The following is a 21,038-nucleotide window of genomic DNA, read 5'->3' on the forward strand; positions in this document are numbered from 1 at the left end:
AAAAAACGACGGGTCTTTTTTGGACCAAGGTTTTTTTTTGAGTATATATGGCACTATTAAATTCTTCGCCTACTAGCTCAGCATCAGTCGAGCGTCTTTTTTAAACTTTTTGGTTTGTTCAAAACAAGCTCCGGAATAGATTAGACAATGAAAGAGCTGAAAAAATAGTAAAGTACTACCAGTTACTAAAAAATACTAGTGCGGGCTATAAAACAATTTTTGTTAATTTCAATTACTTTTTTATTTCTAGCGGGCAATACAACAAACAATGCCGACAGGTCTGTCTTAACGCAGGGTCAGTCCGGATTTTCAGGAGCATAAGCGGCCTCCATGATTTCATTATATAATGAGATCTGGTGCTATGATAATGTAAATTAATGGGTGGCACCTCCAGCCGGGGGGGGGGGCAGAACAATACTTTGATCGAGTGGTCAAAGTGTTGTTCCAGGCTGTAGAAACAGCCTTGAGCGTTGGCTATACACAGAAAATTGAGATAATTTGCTTCATTGTGATAAAAATGTTTGCACAGATACCTCATTCTTTGAGACAGCTTGACAAAATAGACAGGGTGCGATTTTTATTTTTTTTTGCGATATGCAAATCTAAAACAGCAAAAACATGAAACACATCTCCGGAATGGTCCGGTCTAAGGTAGCTCTCAAACTTTTGTCAGCCACGGCTTCCCTGCCTTGGTGATTGTTTATCGGCGGCTCCCCAGAATAGTCTTGAAAAGAACCACTTCCATGACATTGAATAGGCACACATATCAATATGGACAGCGTGACGCACACTTTGAGAAACACTAACATAAGGAGTGTGGTCACCCCGCACAGCTGTACAACCACACAATGGGCCCCCAACTAACCGTTTATATAATAAACGCTGGATCATTACATTACCTTCACTGTTTCCCCTAAAATATATAGGGTGATTCTGAATTCATGGGACAAACTTCAAGAGGTAATATAAGACACCTAAACAAGCATTTTTGGTGATAAGAATAAGGGCCGGAACTGGTGGAGGCGTGGCAGTTTCAGGTGGGAACAAAGAACATCATTATAAAATTATCAAATTTTAAATTAGCGGGGGCGACAAATGTCCTACTGTTCCGAGACAACTCGGTGTTAGCGAGGGATCGATCCCCCGTTTATGGATCCGCACATGTCCCAGGGAGTTCAGGCGACCGACATTTTTTTATATATATATTTGTGCAATAAATTTCGCTTTGATTAAATTCAATTCAACAAAGAGAAAGGGTCTTGCTCTTGGATGAGTGTAGAAGGTCCTGGGGAATAATGGGGGGAGCACGAGAAGAAAATATGGTGCGAAGGGCCATTGCCTAAAAAAATGCAACCACTGGACCATATTTTCTTTTAATTTAAATTTTTTCAAATTTATTCAATCATGATATAACGCTGTATAATTATACTAAGAACATCCATCAATGGGATCAGTATTGGATTCGTTCTGATTTGAACACAAAGAACTGTGATAACGAAAAAACTTCGTTTATCATTTTTCCCGATCAGTTATCAGATGATTTTTTTCTAGATGGAGCGATGAACACGAAGGGAACGTAATGTCCTTCTTAAGAAATCATTTAAATGCTTTAAATTCTTTTTTCTAAATCCGTTTGCAGACAGATTTATGGCTTTGCCACGTGCTGTCTATTCGAATTGCTCTGTCTTTTTCACGTTATAAAGTTCCTGACCACGAATTACTAAAATTTGCCGCCCAGCCGAACTTGCTACACCGGCCCGCGTGACACCCTGTACATACGGCATCAGGGCCGCAACTAGGGAGGAGCGGGCGGGACTGATGTATCGCCATGTAAGAGTATAGCCATCGTAAGAGTATCATGGGCCCCCGGGCCAAGTGGTTTTTCGGAGGCCCTACCCGGTAAATCCTAGAAAATTTCAATCGGATCTCATTTTTGTGAGGCCCCTCTTCTCTTGAGGCCCCGGGTGGGCCCATACGTTAAGACGGCACTGGCTAATGCCCCGAACTCCGAGGTAGAGAGGTGCGCAAATGTAATCCTTTCATCTCACCTTCAATATTGAAAGTGGACGCCAAAACGCGTGTTTGCCACGCATGTCGTTGTGGCCCTGTACATCAGTATGTATTTTGCAATGTTTACGATACATACAGGGCCGCCAGCTGGATATTTTTTTAACTGGAGCAAGTAAGCTTTTGTCGTCCCCGTGTAGGGAGAAGTTAGCAGGAGTGGTTGAAGGGGTAATTCGGCGCCCCTTCTAGTTTAGCACCCTGTACAATGGACCCGCTCTCCCTAGTTGCGGCTTTGTGTGTGCATATAAATCAAACTGATTGAAAAGAACGATAGGTGTGAAAATTGTCTTAGTGCACTCTTTGATATTACCCGTATACAACGTTTTGTCTAGACGGTTTTTTCTTTCATTGCAAAAAAAAACAGATAGACAGGCTCATTTCATATGCGATACAAAAATAAACACCAAAAAGACAGAATAATGAAAGCAAAACACATGATGCATCTCTCTCAGGGACATATCCCCCCCCCCCCAGGTTCATACTTATGTTTTTAATGAATGTTTCCAAAGTTTGATACGGAATTTGCAAATATAAAAAGTTCTTTCGTCAGATGTCTATTTTTACTTCTGATAATTTATGAATTTATTACAAATGTGTGGTTGGGCCCCCCTAGTAATTTGTACTTTTTTGGATGAGGTACTAATTGGTTTTTTTCTAAAACGTTATAATCGGGATCCAATGCATTTCATTCAAGTATTTTAAAATATATATCTCGGTTTTAGCGTAATCACGTTACTTTGTGAATGTCATTATGACCGAGTTTTAATGTATGCTCATGTAGGAAAACAAAAAAAATTCATTGGTTAGAAAAATTTAATTTTTTCTTCGTTTTCGTTTATTGTTATCGGTGCAAGAGCGCCAAACAAAGAATTAGTTTCTCTCGAATGGAACTTCACCATTCAGTTCCTCGAATTTGTCTTTTCCCCTCATTTTTATGGCAACCTGAGAAGAGCAATTCCTTTGTCCAGTGCATCCGAAATCCAATCACCCTCCTTGTCAAACCACTTAATAGGCAATGGAAGACAGCAACCGCGAGTCCAGCCGAAACGTAATCAGGGTGTTCAAACCTTTTCAATTAGATGATGGCAGCTTCACGGTTACCCCAACCGTCCAAAAAATGTGGATTTTCTCGGTTGAAAAAACCGCCGTCAGCGGTTGCATCTGTGCGCTGACGGAATAAAACTATAGATGCCTTCCCCCAACCTCAACCGCCTGCAACCGCGCCGCAGTCAGGTCCCGGCCTAAAATACAGTATATATATGTATAGTAATGTAGTTGTGCATGTGCTGTACTAATAACACACATACTTTTGAAGTTGTATTTGATGACAGTAAATTATGTTTTTTTCAATTATGTTGTCTTTTTTTTAGGGGGCCATTTAGCTTAGTGAGAAGGTGCATTCATAAAGCCACGGGCCAACAGTTTGCTGTAAAAATTGTTGATGTAGCCAAATTTACATCCTACCCTGGTCTTGGTACTGAAGGTTAGTCGTTAGCTAATTCTTTTTTGTTATATTTTTCTTTTTAAAATGCAACCAAATATGAAGCAATGTGAAAACATCCCTAATACATTGCAAGCTGGAGACTCTGGTTGCAGCCCTGTATATTATAAGTATAGTGTGTTTTAACTAGATGCTCAACGCATCTAACTGCTAAAAATTCAAGTTTGTGGATGATAGAGTTATTTCCTAATATTCGTTATTAAATCTACATGTACAGTCAAACCTCGTTAATGAGTCACTCTTGGGAGAGCAAAAATATGACTTGATAAGCAGAGTGACTCGTTAAACGGAGTAAGCCATAGCTGTGCCAATTCCTGCATGAGGATAATCGGGACTTCCAAAAAGTGATCCGGTAAGCGGAGTGACGTGATAACCGGGTGACGCACTAACGAGGTTTGACTGTATTTTAGAGATGGAACGAATATTCGGTATTCGGCCTATCCGGCTCTTTTGCCGAGTATTCCGTTTGGCCGAATGTTTGAGTTATTCAGTCTAATATCTGTGTAAATCTAAGTACATCTAATTGATTTTAAAAAATTATATTAATTGCAATTGTTAACATAAATTAAAAATTTACGGATTGTATTTTCAATTGATATGTACAGGGTGATTCAAAACTCAACGTACAAACTTTTAGGGGAGGTAGAAAACACAAACAAAATAGAATCACATAGGAATGTGTATGACCGGAAACATCAACCTGATCAGCCGGAGGATTAACAAAGATGCAGAAATGATAAGCCAATAATGGGTGGAAACACTCTTTATCTAGCGATACTTTGCACGAGTACAGCGTGTACACGTTAAGTTTCACAACATGTGCTCGAAGTTCTCACCATTCAGTTATTCACGCTTCACAACGGCGATGCATTGTTTGTCGAACCCTTTCAACCCCACGGCATTTCGCGGATGTTTGCAGCTGCGACGGAGATTCTTGCGACGTGAATGGTAAGAACTTTGAGCACTTGTTGTGAAAGTTAGCGTGAACACGTACTGTCCTCGTGTAAAGTATCGCTAAATGGCTTGTCATTTCTGCATCTTCGTTTACCCTCAAGCTGATCAGGTTAGGGTTTCCGGTCATACATTCCTATACGATTCTGTTTTGTTTTTTCTACCTCACCTAAATGTTTGTACGTACAATTTCGAATTACTTTGTATACAAGAGATTATGTCAGGATGAATTTCAAGGATAGGGAAAACATGAAACTGAAAATAGAATCATACTACAATAAGGTGAAAGTGAGCATGAATTACACAAGTCACAAGGTTAAGTATTTTTTCTTCAGAAAGATTTTAAGCCATTTCATGCAAACGGTTTAAGCCCAATTTGGCTGAATGTAGAAAATGTTTAAAAGACATGCAGCTGCTATAATTTGATATAATCCACCAAAACATTATTAAGCTAAAAGAAAATGCATTAAAAAAGGATTATACGTGAATAATTTTAGTGAATACAGACATTTTTAATACCCCTGGCAGCTCGTCACAAAAATTCTGGAGGGAGCCAAAATCGTTTTTGCATTGCGTTATGATACGGACAGGGACCGATTTCCACAAGGGGAAGCGGGGCATTTGTCGTGAAACTCATGAATTTGGGGCCCTAAAATTTAAACGCAAATTTTTTTAACAACCAAATATTTTTGACCCCAGTTGCAAGGTGAACCCCACTAACTTACGCTTTGACTAGGGCCCATTGAAGTTAAAATCGTGCGCTGGATGAACACCTGCTAGAGCATAAGCGGAGATAGACTTGGAAGTCTGGGGGTGCACGGTCATTATTGCTACGAGCCGTTAATTCCCAAAAGTCACAGTGACACGATTGGCTGGTGGGGGAGTGACGTAAGCATGAACTGACTTATCAGTTTGTCATATTTGGAAAAAAATCATACTTTTTCATCATTGAAACAAGTCGCCAAAATGACTTTGTGTTGCTATCTTTTAAGACAGAACTCTGTCGGAAACCTCATGACCATGTACTCTGTATTTTACGGGACAAAATTACATAGAACTCTGAGAAAACTTAAAATTTCCCGTTATCACGTCATCTCTAGTAAAAGTACGCATTTTGTGGATTTTCGTCTCTGAGAGAGACAGGTTTTTATCGAATTGTGAATTTTTAATTCTATTGAAAATTTCACACCTCGTTTTGAGATATTGGGTACATTCAATACCACTGTGCTGTTGTTACATTACGCATGCTCAACCCATGGCCCGCGGGCCAAATGTGGCACTCAGAGTGATCTGATGTGATCCGCGACTTCAAACTTAATTTTGTAAAAATTTACAGATCACTTGAGTGACCCGCCGTACAATTCCAGCGCACAATTAAACGGTCGGTGGCATAGCACTTAAAAGTGACTCGTAGGACATTTACAGAGCACTTGAATGACTCTTGGCACAGTTTAACATCACTCGAGCGACCAGCGACATATACACAGTTCACTTGAGCGACCTTGACCTTGGTAAGGTGTGGCCACAACCAGGGCCGTCTTAAGAGCATCACGGGCCCCGGGCCAAGTAGCTTTTCTGAGGCCCTACCAGGTAAATTCTAGAAAATTTCAACCAAATCTCATTTTTGTGAGGCCCCCCGGGCCGTGCCCGGGTGGGCCCATGTGTTAAGACGGCACTGGTCACAACGGGACTCCTAAAAAGACATCTTTTCCCTTTCAAGAAACTAACGAGGAACGTATGTTGGAAATACAATTTGATTTTTTTTTATATGAAAATTGAAGCCGTTGTGGTAACCCTATGAGCTGACAAGTAGGCCCAAACAAACCGCTCTTTTCCCTATACTTAACATGTGTTTTGCCGGAAGAATTCTTTTAAAATATTAATAACTAATTGAATTTAAGCATCATGACATAGGCGGAGATAGACTTGGAAGTCTGGGGGGGGGCGGCACGATGATGATGATATCAATTCATATATGCATAATACATTCAACTTCACCTTCGACGCTGGGGGGGCCCCCTCCAGTCCCCATCTCCGCCCATGTGCTAGAGAACAAGGCCTCGAAGCTTTTGACGTCATTGAAGTAGGCCATCTCACCTATAGCTATTGGATATGCTAGAAAACGGGGTTAAAATGGCGAATTCGTCAGCCTGCTATAGCCAATGGCTATAGGTGAGATGGCCTACTTCAGTGACATCACAAGCTTCGAGGCCTTGTTCTCTAGTAGGGGCTTGATATATACGGGTAATCTATTTTTTTTCCAAATTATTTTTCACATTATCTGTACGCAGTACAAAAATAATAATGCTCTATCAACACAACATTAACGAATTTGTGCAGTAAGCCTAACCGATAGCTTAACGTTCAAAATCACCATTTTAGGTTCAGCAGTTGCGTTTGCAAAATATGAAAAAAAAAATTCATACTTTTCTTTTTTTTATGTACATGGTGCATAGGTAATAGAGTGTATGTTATTTTACTGGCGAACCGTTGATCCTAGGGGCATAATTCCAATTTGAATAAGTATCCAAATAACGTGTAGTACTCAGATATGTCATTCATGTTGCGAGGGGTTGTGTAATTATAAAAATAAAAATGCAACTTTTTTTATGGATACCCTGTGCTCAAAAGCTCAATCACAAAGTTGTCGCCTTGTTTCTCCTGAAGTTGTTCTTGTTCTCCCCAAAAAAAAAATTCACGTTTCTAATAGCAATATTCGCTGAGATATTCAAACTAAATGCGGATATTAAAAGTGGATTTTCTTTTGTTGGCATCAGGAGAGACAATAACTCAAACACAAAGTTGTCGCCCTGAGCACAGGGCGTCCATAAAAAAAGTTAACACTTTTATTTTATAACAACTATACAAAACCCCTTGCAACATGAATGCCACATCTTAGTACTACACGTAATTTGGATACTTTTTAATTAGAAGTATGCATCTAGGCGCTCTTTTTCGCGTGGCCAGAAGCAGCACAATAAACTGTACAGCAATCATCCTTTTTCTCCCTACCAAAACTATCTCGTGAAGGCGCGGATTGGACTGCGCCGAGACAACGCCATCTATAGCTAGATCTCTACTGTAGAAGGTGCTGGCAGAAAAATGTTGGAGTTAAAAACGTTACGGGTGCCCATATGATCCGTATTTTTCGGGAGCATTTTTTTTTATAATCAGGACTTAAAATAATTCTTTTCCGATTTCCTAAAATTTATGCGTTGAAAATTAATTCAATGATATTATATTGGAATCTAATCCATTTGAAGAATTCAATTAATAATGACTGAAGTTTTTTAGGGAGGCCTCCTTCAGGAGCCGCCCCTGCTTAAAATACCAATCTGGACAGTCTGGACATTCTAGGAACTTATCTTTTCCATCTGCATGTGTGAGAGAAATGATCTAACTTAGAGAACTAACTTGAGAATGATCTAACAACAACGTACCACACATAAAAAAATAAAATAGAACGTAAAATGAAAAGATGTTCAGTTTTCTCCTTCTTCCTTTAAATTATCCTTTTTATCCAATTTCTTATTGTTGAATTGTGGGAGGCTTTTATCTCAGCCTTCCGTCAGTATTTGTCTTTTTTTACAGTGCTTTATAGTGTTTTATGTAAATTACTTTGAAATTTTGGGCAATTTCTGAAACGAATTAAACTATTTTTCTCAGAAAAGAATGAATTTTCATTTCATTCATTCAAAGCCATAGCGCTGCGATCGGTGGTGTAAAATCATGTTTCGGCTAATAAATGAGATTCTGGAACAAATTATCTTTATTAGTCCAGGTATCACTATTAAGACACTGAAAGAGGCAAAGAAAATCTGAAGAGGAAAATGAGTCGTAAATTTTATTTTGCATTACTAGTTGAGAATAAATAATGGTTGACATTTCCTTAATTACTATAGATGTAGCAAGTGTTGAAAAAAAAATTTATTCTACACAATATATCATTAAATTTGACTGTCAGTAGCATGTGGCAATAAAAATCTTCTAAAAAAATACGTCTTTTAATATTTATTCAAATAATAAATTGCATAATTAAAATTCAATTAAAATCATTTAAAATTCTGAATGATTTTATTTTCAATTAAATACTAATTGTATTTAACTGATATATTAATTGTGGTTTTAAAGATAAAATAACTAGAAATGCATTAAGGGTGGGACGGATAGTGATTGGGCTGAATACCAAATATTTGGTTTTATTGATTTTACTGAATATTAATTTTCTTGAAATTCATCATCATTATAAATAAAATTGGTGTTATTATGGAAGAGAGTAGATCAACTTTGCCCAAGAATATCAAGAAGTCACCAACGAATAGGCAAATACACGAAAAATACACAAACTCCTAATGCATTTCGACACCAATGGATGTAGTCTTCAGAGGAAAAGATATTTAATCCCTTATCACCCAAGTAGCACAAATATATAGATCTGTATCGTAAAATTCAGTTTTCAACATTGATCTATATCGGCCACGATATCGTTCTGGCTAAAAAAGGCATAGTCAGAGATAAATAGATCTATATATCGTGAAAGTGATATATGCAAATACTTCAACTTTTGGACGATAGATGGCGCGCTTTCAGAAGAAATTCTATAGTTCTCCTGCGGGTGGTTTGAACCCATGCACCCTGAACCAAAGCTGCATTAAGAGATCTTTCAAGCGGCTTTGCCCTGAACTCTTCACATCTCTGACTTCATGAACCAACCCACCACGATAGCACTCTCTGCAGACTACTATTATAACATTAATTTACAAGTAATAGTTTTTACTTGTATTTCAGATCTGGTCAAATTTATTCATTTTCATGTACGTATACACAAAAATTACAAAAGAAAAAAAATGCGAGACATTTTTATCATCTAGAGGTAATGATTGAAAAATATTATAATTAAGGAAATTATATAATACAAAAAACACAACAAAGACAAATTAATGTATTAAAATTGATATATTGTGTGTTATATATTAATCATTCATTTAAAATTATTAATTTATACTAATAGAACAAAAAATACAAAATAAAAAAAATATGCAACACAAAAAAAGTTAAAATTCTCAAAGTATATTTAAAAATGAAAACATCAAAGAAAAAAATAAATAATTTTAAGAAAAATACGTACACATGTACAACAAAAACAAGAGCAAATTTTTCTAAATTAAAAATTATGTGCAATTATAAAGTGGCAATTAAAGTTACGCTGGATAAGTTCTTGCTCCTAAAATACCAACATCTGCGATGTAAAACATACACAGTAAGGATTCAATAATAATTGATCAAATGATTTTGATATATCAACATAATTTATCTTAATAAAATCAAAATTTCAAATTAACAATTGTTTATTCCAACATTTTTAATTTCCATTCAAACAATAATTGTATACTCGACTTCAAATTTTGTCCAAATTTTTATTTGAAAGCAATATTTTTGTTTGAAGATACACAGTATGTTAATATATCAACATATTGTGTATCTGATGTATATCTATCAGGTTCACGATATAGTTCTATGTGCTCTATGATAGATCTATATCATGTATATATCGTGAATCTGACAAAGATATATATATCAGATTCATGATATGGTAAATCTGTGAGATCCAGGATGTAGATCTACGTCTCCTAAGATAGATCTATATCAGGTCTATATCGTGAATCTGACAGATCTTTGTCTGGTTCACGATATAGATCTATTTCAAGCTGTATTAAAATGATTTATTGCTCCAAGTTGTTGTCCTTCAAAGCAAAGATTATTCAAATGGAATCAAATGCATATTCGACTGAAAAATTAGACCTGATCATTTAATATCAAATAATTTGCACCATATAGGGCGAGATCATTCTATATCGTAGTTATACCTGATATTCCTCTACATTTCGATATATAACTATATGGTCCAGATATTGTACTAGTACGTCGTTGTACTACTGGAGTTATCACGCTGACCGAGAATCCCACTGGGATTGAATACCAAATCTTAACTGACCAGACCAGAATCAAAGTTTTACCCCCATTCCCAGCTCCGTGAGGGCTGACTGTGGGATTACAAACGGGCCTTGAAGGGCCTATGAAGAAGGGAAAAATTTGTTGTGTTAACCTGTGAGTGTATGTTTAGTGTAAAAAAGGAGAGAAGAATTGACGAAATTGGGAGAAATGGTCCTGGTCGGTTATTGCTAAAGAAATTTTGCCCGGGGATTAAGTCGTATAAAATGCCGTCACAACACTTCAATCTAAGGAGAGAACAGTTTAACATACATAGTAATTGAACAGTGGTCCAGTACATGCGAATGCGATTGTTATAGCAAGCTCTGTCAATCAACAATAGAAAAGTTCAAAGAAGATTATCTTAAGCAGTCCACCATCACCATTCAACAAAATTTTCATAAAACTAGATGTTCACAAAATAAGGTGGGCACACAAATACACATCAAACCAGCTCAGTTCGCCAGGATGGATTTTTTTTTTTTTTTTTTTTAAAGTTTTGATATATATGCGGTTAAATACGATTAAATAGGTGCCAAGAACAAGTATCGAAAGAGTTATATATAAAAAATAAGAGAAGTGAGTAAATATGTGCAAAAAGATAAATAGGTGCCAAATTATCAATATTATATACACAATTGTTATCTCTCATTCTCCCAATGGAGATGAAAGATTTGTTGAGGTCTACGATAGGCCTTCCTCCTTGCTGAAATACGTGGAGTCGGGGCACTGTGGTAATCAACAATGTCACGTATATGCAGGGCCGGACTTCAGGAATTTTGCGGCCCGGTGCAAAAAGAAAATTGCGGCCCCCTCTAAAAAAATGTATGTAATTACTCCCCGATTTACGAACTTCCCAAGTTGCGAACCGAAATATTTTGGTGGTCTTGGTTTTACAGCGTGCAACGAAAATTTTACAGGCAGTGTGATGGAGATCAAAATCAGAATGTGTGTTGAAGGGAAAGTAATGTTGACAAAGAAGTCTTTTTTATTATTATTATATTCAGTGGCGGATTAAAGTCGGTCAAGGCAACCCTTATAGGTAAGATCTTATCTATGGGGGTGTTGGTTGAGGTCCCGGGAGCAAAAGAAAATAATGGGCCCCTTAAATTAGAAAAAAGTGTGAAGTTTAGGTTTTTCGGGGGCGTGTTCAGTGCGCCCGCCCATAAAAGAATATAATCCACCTCTGATTATATTCTTTTTTATTGTATACTGGAAACAGGGCCGCAACTGGGGGGGGGGGAGTAGGCGGCACTGATGTCCCGGGTGCCAGACCCGAGAGACCACAAATTTCATCCTTTAGCCTCTTCTTCAATATTAGAGAGGATAGCCAAAATGCGTGCTTTCCTACAGCTGGCCAAACATCTGATTGCGACCCTCATCGGAAATATTGGAAGGGCTCAAAAAATATTGGCGAGGAAGGGGACTATAAAACCCAATGTTTCCATTAGTATTACAAATATTGGGGTGGGGGGGGGGAGAGGTTTGATCCCAATACAAGTTTACGCATATGCACATCGAAATTCCTCCACTAATTGAAATGGCTATCAGCGCTTTGATGTTATTGGGGTCGAACTGAAAGCTGCTTCTTTTCAAACCAAATGTAAGTTTCAGAGGAAAAAATTTAATTTTTCACAAATGTTTCCCATTTCAGAAGAAAAGGGTCTCTTTAAAAGGAAGGGTTTCTTTTCTTTCAGGAAAATTGCGGCCCCATAAATTTTGCGGCCCGGTGTGACCGCACCTTTCGCACCTGCTTAAGTCCGGGCCTGCGTATATGCTGGTATTCTGAATTTGCCATGTTGTCAAATTGAGTTCTGTTAAGTTCTTTAATGTATGAAAAAATGTGTGGAATTCCAAGGTCCTTTTGAATATTTTCATTTCTTACAAACCATTGTGCTCTCACGAATCTCCTGAAGATTCTATTCTGTCCACGTTGGAGGATTTTGATATTATTTTTGCTGACATGTGCCCATGCTGGTGAAGCATAAATTAACGTTGGGCGAAGAATTGACTTAAAGAGTAAGATTTTATTTTTCATAGTAAGTGTTGCATGAGGGAACGTCATTTTATTAAGTGCACCCATTATATTGTTAGTCTTTTTACGTGCATTTTTAATTTGGTGTATATAGGATAATGTTTTGTCCAGGATGCAGCCGAGATATTTGACTTTCAAAACTGGACTGAGTGAGGTATTATTGATGTGAATTCTTCTATTCAGGGGTACATTTCGGCAGTGTGTAAACCAAGCAAACTTGCATTTGTCTTGGTTAAGGACTGTATCTGAGTCGATACACCAGTCCGTGATGTCATCGATCGTTTCTTGTAAATTGTTGATTGCTTGCACTGCACTTCTATTACCACACAGTACCACAGCCTCGTCAGCAAATAAGGCTATTATTCCATTGGAAGGTGCCGGGATATCATTTATATATAGCGAGAAAAGCTGTGAACCCAACACACTTCCATGAGGAACCGATGCTCGAACAATTTTTTTTGACGAAGTTTTTCCGCCAATTTTGACCTCAAATGTCCGTCCAACAAGATAATTGTAGAAAAATATAATGATGTAGGGTGGTAAATTACAGTCTATAAGTTTGACAAGTAGTGTTGGATGATCGCACTTGTCAAATGCTTTGCAAATGTCTAGAAAGACTGCTGCAACATAGTCTCTATTGTTGAAATGACTGGTAATACACTATCTACCAATAAGTATTTGGACACCTGTGATAGAAAAGAAAAACTAACTTTATTCAAAATCAATGGTTGGTAGAGCCTCCACGAGAGGCAATTACAGCGTGAACCCTCCGGGGCATACTTTCCACAAGTCCTTGTGTGACGGCTAGTGGTATTTTCTTCCACTCGGCTTGGAGAAGACATGTCAGTCCCTTCACCGATTTTGGACGGGTAGGGCACCCCTTAATTCGGCGATCCAACTCGTCCCAGAGGTTCTCGATAGGGTTCAGGTCTGGGCTCTGGGCAGGCCAGTCCATTCGATGAACCCCATTGGCACCATACCAAGCCTTGGTTAACCTCGCAGTATGACAGCTGGCATTGTCGTCCTGGAAGTAACAGGGGTCCACCCCGTAAAACTGCCACAACGTAGGAAGCACATTGTCATCCAAAATAGTGCAGCAGGCATCGGCGTTGAGCTTACCATGAATGGGGACCAAGGGTCCCAGTCCATACCAGGAGAAACACCCCCAGACCATAATTCCACCTCCGCCGAACTTGACTGTTGGCACAATGCATTCTGGCAGGAGACGTTCTCCAGGCAGACGCCAGACCCAGACCCTGCCATCCGAACGGTAGAGGGTGAACCTTGATTCGTCGCTCCAAAGAACTCGTTTCCACTGATCTACGGTCCAATTTCGATGTGCTTTGCACCACATTAATCGAGTAACGCGGTTGGACTTTGTGATCAAAGGCTTATGGGCAGCAGCACGACCATGAAAACCAATCAGATGTTCTTCCTTACGGATGGTATTCATTGCAACAATACTCCCGGATGCCTGTTGAAACTCCTCGCGGATGAGGGCCATCGGTTGGGTGCGGTTCTTCCGAATTTCTCTGGACAGCACCCGTCGGTCTCTATCTCCCAGTTTCGTTGGTCTGCCGACTCGGGGCAAATTCCGACAATCACAGCTCACCTTCCACTTCTTAATCACATAGGCCACTCTCGATTTTGGGTACTTCAGCTCGCTAGATATGTCCCTTAAGGATCGGTCATTTTTGTGATACCCGATAATTATACCTTTCTCGAAATCAGAAAGCTCCGAACTGCGCGGCATCTTGCATGCGACTAATGCCGATGTTGTTTCCTACACGATATATACCGGCGGAGGGCGTGACGTATCGCAGGACCGCAGATATCGTCATTTGCATAGGTCCAAATACTTATTGGTAGATAGTGTATATTCGGTTACTCTTACTAATTGAGTAACACAGGAGTGATTTTTTCTAATGACGTGTTGTTCCGTGTTGTTCAGGTCTTATCAAATTGAGCTGAGTAATAATTTTATCAAAGCGTGTTAGGACAATTCGTTCAAAAACCTTGCTAATGTTTGATAAGAGGCTAATGGGCCTGAAAGAACTTGGCAACAAAGGGTCAGTACCTGTTTTGTGGATGGTTTTTACAATTGAGTGTTTCCAAGAAGTTGGAAAATAATTAGCAAGAAGTAATGCATTGAATATATTTGTAAGTGAGACAATAATTGTTGTGGGAAGGTTTTTTTAGTGCAGCATTAGAAACACAATCAAAGCCTGAAGCTTTTTTGACATTCAGCTTCGATATAATGTCTGATACCTCAATGATATCAGTTGGTTCAAAGTGTTGTGAACTGTTGACATTATGGTGTCGGATATACTCTGCTATTCTACGTCGCAGTTGAACTTGTGTTTCAATGTCCTGAACATGATTAGGGGAGAATTGCCTCTCAAATGCTGATGCGAAAGTTTCAGCAATTTGCTCCTCAGTGAAAACAATTCCGTTCACCCCTTGAATTTTATTGATGTTGGAAATTCCTTTTTTCTTACATAATTTCCATGCTCGCCAAATATTATTATTTTCTGCAGATGCATTTTCAATAAAATCAGTAAATCTGTTATTAATAAAATGAGTGACTTCTGTTTTTATTTCCCTAGTAAGTCTGTTAAGTGTAATTTTGTCTGATCTTCTTCTATATTTCTGCCAAAGACTACGAACTCTATTTTTGTGTCTGATTTTTTGTAAAATGTCCCTTGGAAGACCATATTGGTTGTCTGACTGAGTTATTTCTGTTGTAGATTCATGCAGTGCATTTTTTATTGTATGGGTTAGCTGAGTTACAGCATCATCAATCTCCCTTGCACCTGGGTCTACCAAGGTGATAGGTGTTTCGTTATCAAGAATGTCCCTGAACCCTGACCAGTTGACTTGTTTGATAATGCGTTTATTACGTGGACACAAAAAATTAATTTGGAAAAACACAGGATTATGCGGAGAATTAAGAATAACTTTATATGCGTTTTCACATCATAGAGAATATTTTTTGACAGTCCAAAATCGATTACATCAGTCCTATGCCTATTTTGAGGCGGGGTATGAGTAGGCACTTTAGGAGAGTGAATACATAAAAAGTTTCTCAAACAGTATTGACGTAACATTCTACCACATCTATTACTACCACGACTGTAAAACAGTCTATTCTTATAGTTCCAGTCACCAGCAACCATAATAGGCAAATTTGTGTTAAAAAGAAAATCAAGTAATACAATATCAACTGAATTTCTAGGAGGTTTATACATTGCACAGAATATCATATTTGTTCTATTGACATGGATTGAAACCGCTGTAGCTTCCATTTGGGACGATGATGGAAGATTTATTTTTTGAAAGGGTATGCTACTTCTTATTGCAACTGCAGTACCTCCTCCTCTGTTATGAATTCGATCACTTCTTATAATTTTAAAACCATTAATTTTGATGTTTTGGCTTGGTAAGAGGAACGTTTCAGATAAAAGCAAGATATCAACTTGATTTGTAAATAGTTCCTCTTTGAGTTCTGGAATTTTACCTTTAAAACCATTGGCATTCCAAGCCATAATGCTCAATGGCGTAGGTGTAGATTCTCTTAGTGTACTAATTATTAGTCAGTAATAAAATGTTAATCAAAGCTTGTACCAATAAATTTATTTTTACGTGCGAAAAACCAGCAGCACTAAGGAGGTTACAAAAGATGTCGTTTAGCTGCTTGAATTCATTAGAATTAATGATTTTGTCTCTATTAACCTGATTCGCTGATGTTGTATCCCGTGTATATGATTCAGCATGAAATGTGTTTGTGGACATTTGTGTAATGTGCGGTTGTTGTGTATGTCCTTGATTATCGGCTTTCCTTAATGTATTGATATCACCAGTATTCTGCACTTCCTCAGAAAAATTAATTATTGAAGTTTCTGAGACAGAAAAAATATTCTCACGTTTAGTTGTTATCAACAACTGATGTAACACCTTAGTATATGCTTTTTTGCATTTAGTTCAGTAAGCTGTAGTGTCAATTCGTGAGGAGTTACCTCCAAATTCTCATTTTGCTTAGTAAGCGGGTGTACACCTTTATAGATGGTGTTATGTAGAATTTTTTGTTTCTCTAGATCTTTGGATATCTGTGTGATATCAGGCTTTTCAATGAAATTGACAATATTCCAAGTTTTTGGTTTTGTTCATGAACGTATTGTCATAGTCTCCGGTATATTATCAACATCATCATCATTATTGTCAAGTTTGTGAGATAATTCTTTAGTCACAATTGGTGACGTCGCTATATAATATTGTTTATTCACATCAGGTGGTAATAGAGGCAAAAATATTCTAGCTCTATTCTGGTTAGCGTTTGGTCGAACTGGACAACCTGAATAGGTAGCCGTATGAGGGCCTCCACAGTGAAAGCACTTTATTTTCCTTGGGTTACCCTTGTCCCTACAATTTTTTTGTCTCATGTTTACCACTACAAAATGCACATACAGGGGCGTTTCTGCATCCATAGGAGCTGTGTCCGTACTAAATCTTAACTCTCAGTTGCTCAGCGGAAAAAAGTACGTCTGTTCATTTCAAACGTCGTGGTCAGAATCAAGGGCGTCGGAAGTGTTTCGAAACTGTGGGTGCTCATCTTTAGTTCTATATCGGAAATCTTCATTTCTGAATCAATCCCCGGCTCCGACGCCACTGGTCAGAATAGAGCCAAGAGCTTGCGTGTAAGACTAATGCAGCAACCTGATTGGATGCTTGTGAAATGGAGTTAACCAATCGGTCTACTCGAATTTTCTTAGAATTCCCACTCATATGACCCTCTTGCCAACAGTGAGCGGCGATGGTAGATTTTTCACATTCCTAATTCTTAACACAACGAGCATGCTCATTTAATCTTGCTTTTATTGACTTTTGTCTCTGTCCTACATAACCTGTAGGTCAGACACGGAGACCCATAAAAGCAACATGGAATGTAATAAGTGTCCCATTGTTTATTCTGTGGTATAGCATCTTTAGGGGGGTATGAAACCAAAGTTTTTAGTAGGCACATCTATGGTTGTTGGACTAAACTTTTTGAGGATGGGTTTGATCTTGAGCGAGACTATTGGATCGTAAGGTACAACTGCACTTTCTTTGAGTGGCCTCTTTGTGATATTTTCTAAAGTGGTTTTCTCTTATAGGCCTATATATTGGTTTTATAAATTTTCTACTCATTTCTCTTCTCCCTGATTGCGTGACATATATATGGACGAGTTTGAGAGTGAGCTATTGAACGTAGTGCCCTTCTCATTTTATCGGAGATATGTGTATAATACTTTTATGTTTCGGGATGGTTCCAAAGGTGACTTAGAACAATTGTTACTCTTTATCACAGACCCTCACGTTCAGTTCACACAACCGAATTTGAAACAAACAAGAACTTTCTATCTTGGACGTATTAGTAACTAAACACAGAAATCACAAATAACGTTTGAAACCTCAGTCTATCGTAAGTCTTTCTCGGTGTCACTACCACCTCATTTTAGATCTTGTCATCTCATGCAACAGAAACTCTCGGCATTTCGTATTTACGTAGCAAGAGCAGTTAACATCTGTTCAAATCGAAACACATTAGACCGTGAAATTGAAACCATCAGAGCGATTGCGAAAGACAGGGAGTTCAACCAACAGTAAGATCGTTGACGAAATGAGTAGAAAATTAAAATGAAACCAACAAGAGAAACCACTTTAGAAAATATCACAGAGAGGCCCTCCAAAAGAAAGTGTAGTTGTACCCTATACGATCCAATACTCACTAAAGATCAACCGATTCTCACAAAAAGTTTAACCTAACAACTATAGATGTGCCCCCTAAAGATGCTATACCACAGAATAAACAATGGGGTATTTATATTACATTCCATGTAGTGATTGCCCTCTTGGTTATATAGGACAGACAAGGAGACCCATAAAAGCAAAATTAAATGAGCACGCTCACTGTGTTAAGAATCAGGAATGTGAAAAATCGACCATCGCCGCTCACTGTTGGCAAGAGAGCCATAGATTTAAATTTCAGGAAATGAGAGTTTCACACAGTCAAGTCCGCAGTCGATTTAGATTTCTATGAAAGCACATATATTCGGGCCTTCAAAAATATATTAGTAAACGATAACAAATCTGCGCCATGCCTCAAATTCATTACGAGCGGGAATTCCAAGCAAATTCAAATAGACCAATCGGATAGCTTCATTCTGACCACGGCGTTTGAAGTGAACAAACGTACTTTTTTTCCGCTGAGCAACCGAGAGTTAAGGTTTGGTATTCAATCCAAGTGGGATCTTTGGTCAGCGTGATAAGTGGTTAAATATATTTTCCTCTGGACTGCACTCATTGGTGTTTAAATGCATTAGGTGTTTGTATATACATTTTTTGTGTATTTGCCTTATTTGTTGGCGACTTCTTAATATTCTTGGGCAAAGGTGATCTACTCTCTTCCATAATAACACCAAATTTATTTATAATAATGATGAATTTCAAGAAAATTAATATCCGGTCAAATCATTAACCAAATATTTGGTATTCAGCCAAATCACTATCCGTCCCATCCTTATAATGCATTTCTAGTTATTTTATCTTTGAAACCACAACAATTGGTGTAAGAGCTGAGCTGGACGAATGAGATCAGAGAGCAAGAATGAGAACCGAAAAGGAGAAATACCCCCCTTTTAATAGGCTGCGGTGCTGTACAAAGTATCGGCAATATTGGCTAAAAAAATATCACCATTTTGAGTTAAATGTTCTAACACTGTGTGAGTGAATTCTATCTCTTCATTAAAAATTAGTAGGTTTGCCTTCTCATTCATAATTTCTTAAATGGTAGCAAAAAATTGCTGTTTATCACAGGCCATTTTATAAGAAATTCAAACTGTGTGATGGGCCACTTTGAAGAAAGGGCATCCAACATTATTGCGGGAGCCAGAATGATTGACAAAAAAACAACAGGTCATTGCCCACGAATGAACATTTTCTCTTTACTCGTGAGCCAAATTAGAAAGGCTTGTGGCAAGCCCATCAGTTCAACTTCTTCCGGGGAGGGCGAAAAACATATATACACACAGGGCGATTCAGAAAAGATGAGAAAAACGTAGAGGTGGTAGTACACACAAAAACAATTTTCAAAGAATGCAGGGTCTAAAATGAAATGCAAAAGTGCTACAGGGGACAACATGTCGTGGATTGTGGCACACCAAGGCGACAGCTCACAGCTTTTGTGCTCGTATTTGGCTGATCTACCATCATGTCCAAAATCTCGTCTTCCACACCTGCTGTTCTGGCAGTCTTTGTACGACCTGCATCAGACCGGGAAGCAAGAAAGGATCTCGTTTCGCACTGCTACCGATGCAAGCGCACAAATGTTTTCGGATTGGGCAACCGCTGTGGGGAAAACCCTCACCGTACATTTTTACTGCCTATGTGGTACTTCCAGCTCCGTAAATGAAATGCATGTTTGCTTTTTCAGTACTACTAAAGTGCGCACATTATCCCGTACGTTACAACTGTTAGAACGCGGTTGTACGCTGGAATAACTTCACAATGCTGGCGTCCGCGCCTTTATTCACTGTAACGCAGATTTGCATACGATTTCTTCTTCCCCAGGTTACATTTGCATGCATGGTGTTCTTTTTCTCCCGATAAATTTCAACAGGAATGCCGTTTTAACGTTTGCGGAACAGCCGTTTCCCAACGCGTTAGTCATGTTAGACCATGCATTCTTTGATGACACACACACACATAAAAAAATTGTTTCTATATTGGTGTATACTATCTATCACCTCTTAAAGTTTTTCGCATCTTTTCTGAATCACCCTGTGTGTGTACACACACACACATATATACATACGGGGTGTTCTGTTAATGGACAGACAAATTCAGAGGCTTGTTAGTAGACATCAAAAGGAACAAAAATTGCAATGGAACGTGGTGTCGCAAACCACGTGAAAATCGCGAAAAACGCATGCAGGTTTTGACGTCATGCTGGAACAAAAAGTACAATAACAACAAAAAGATTTATTTGATTAATTATTGCAAGAGTTGTTGGAAGTGGCGGCCGCTGACGTCATTGCACTGTCTACAACGACGTAAAAACGATTCCTAGGTGCGCTCGAAGATACCAGGTATGCTTTTTATGTCTGCCGCACCGACGACAATCCGCGCTACGAGATCCTCCGATGTGTCCACAGGTGTCACATAAACGAGTGATTTAAGGTGACCCCATAGAAAAAAGTCACACAGATTGAGATCCGGCGAACGTGGAGGACAAGCAACGGGTCCCGCGCGTCCAATCCACCTCCTTGGTGTATGTAACATCGAGGTGATCACGCACTTCGCAGGAAAAATGTGCAGAGCCACCATCATGCATGAACCACATGCCTCGCTGCACTGCGGTGGCACACTTTGCAGCAATTCCGGGAGGACGTGTTGCAAAAAAACAAGGTACGTTGCTTCATTCAGGAAGCAAGTATGGCCCCAAGAGATAATCACCGA

General features: G+C 38.6%; 1 protein-coding gene across 2 annotated transcripts in view; it reads left to right on the forward strand.

The window, feature by feature from the left end:
• Positions 1-21,038, forward strand: part of LOC149073239 (peripheral plasma membrane protein CASK-like) — a 429,829-nt gene that overhangs the window by 155,264 nt on the left and 253,527 nt on the right. For both annotated transcript variants that reach the window (XM_089247410.1, XM_089247411.1), the window contains exon 2: positions 3,438-3,550. In XM_089247410.1, the coding sequence (XP_089103536.1) occupies positions 3,438-3,550 (113 nt within the window). The remainder of the gene's footprint in view (positions 1-3,437; positions 3,551-21,038) is intronic.

The sequence above is a fragment of the Pholcus phalangioides genome, unplaced genomic scaffold, assembly GCF_987345545.1.
Source record: "Pholcus phalangioides strain wild (caught in Gottingen) unplaced genomic scaffold, Ppha-v1.0 ptg000017l_1, whole genome shotgun sequence".
NCBI classification, from domain to species: Eukaryota; Metazoa; Arthropoda; class Arachnida; order Araneae; family Pholcidae; genus Pholcus; species Pholcus phalangioides.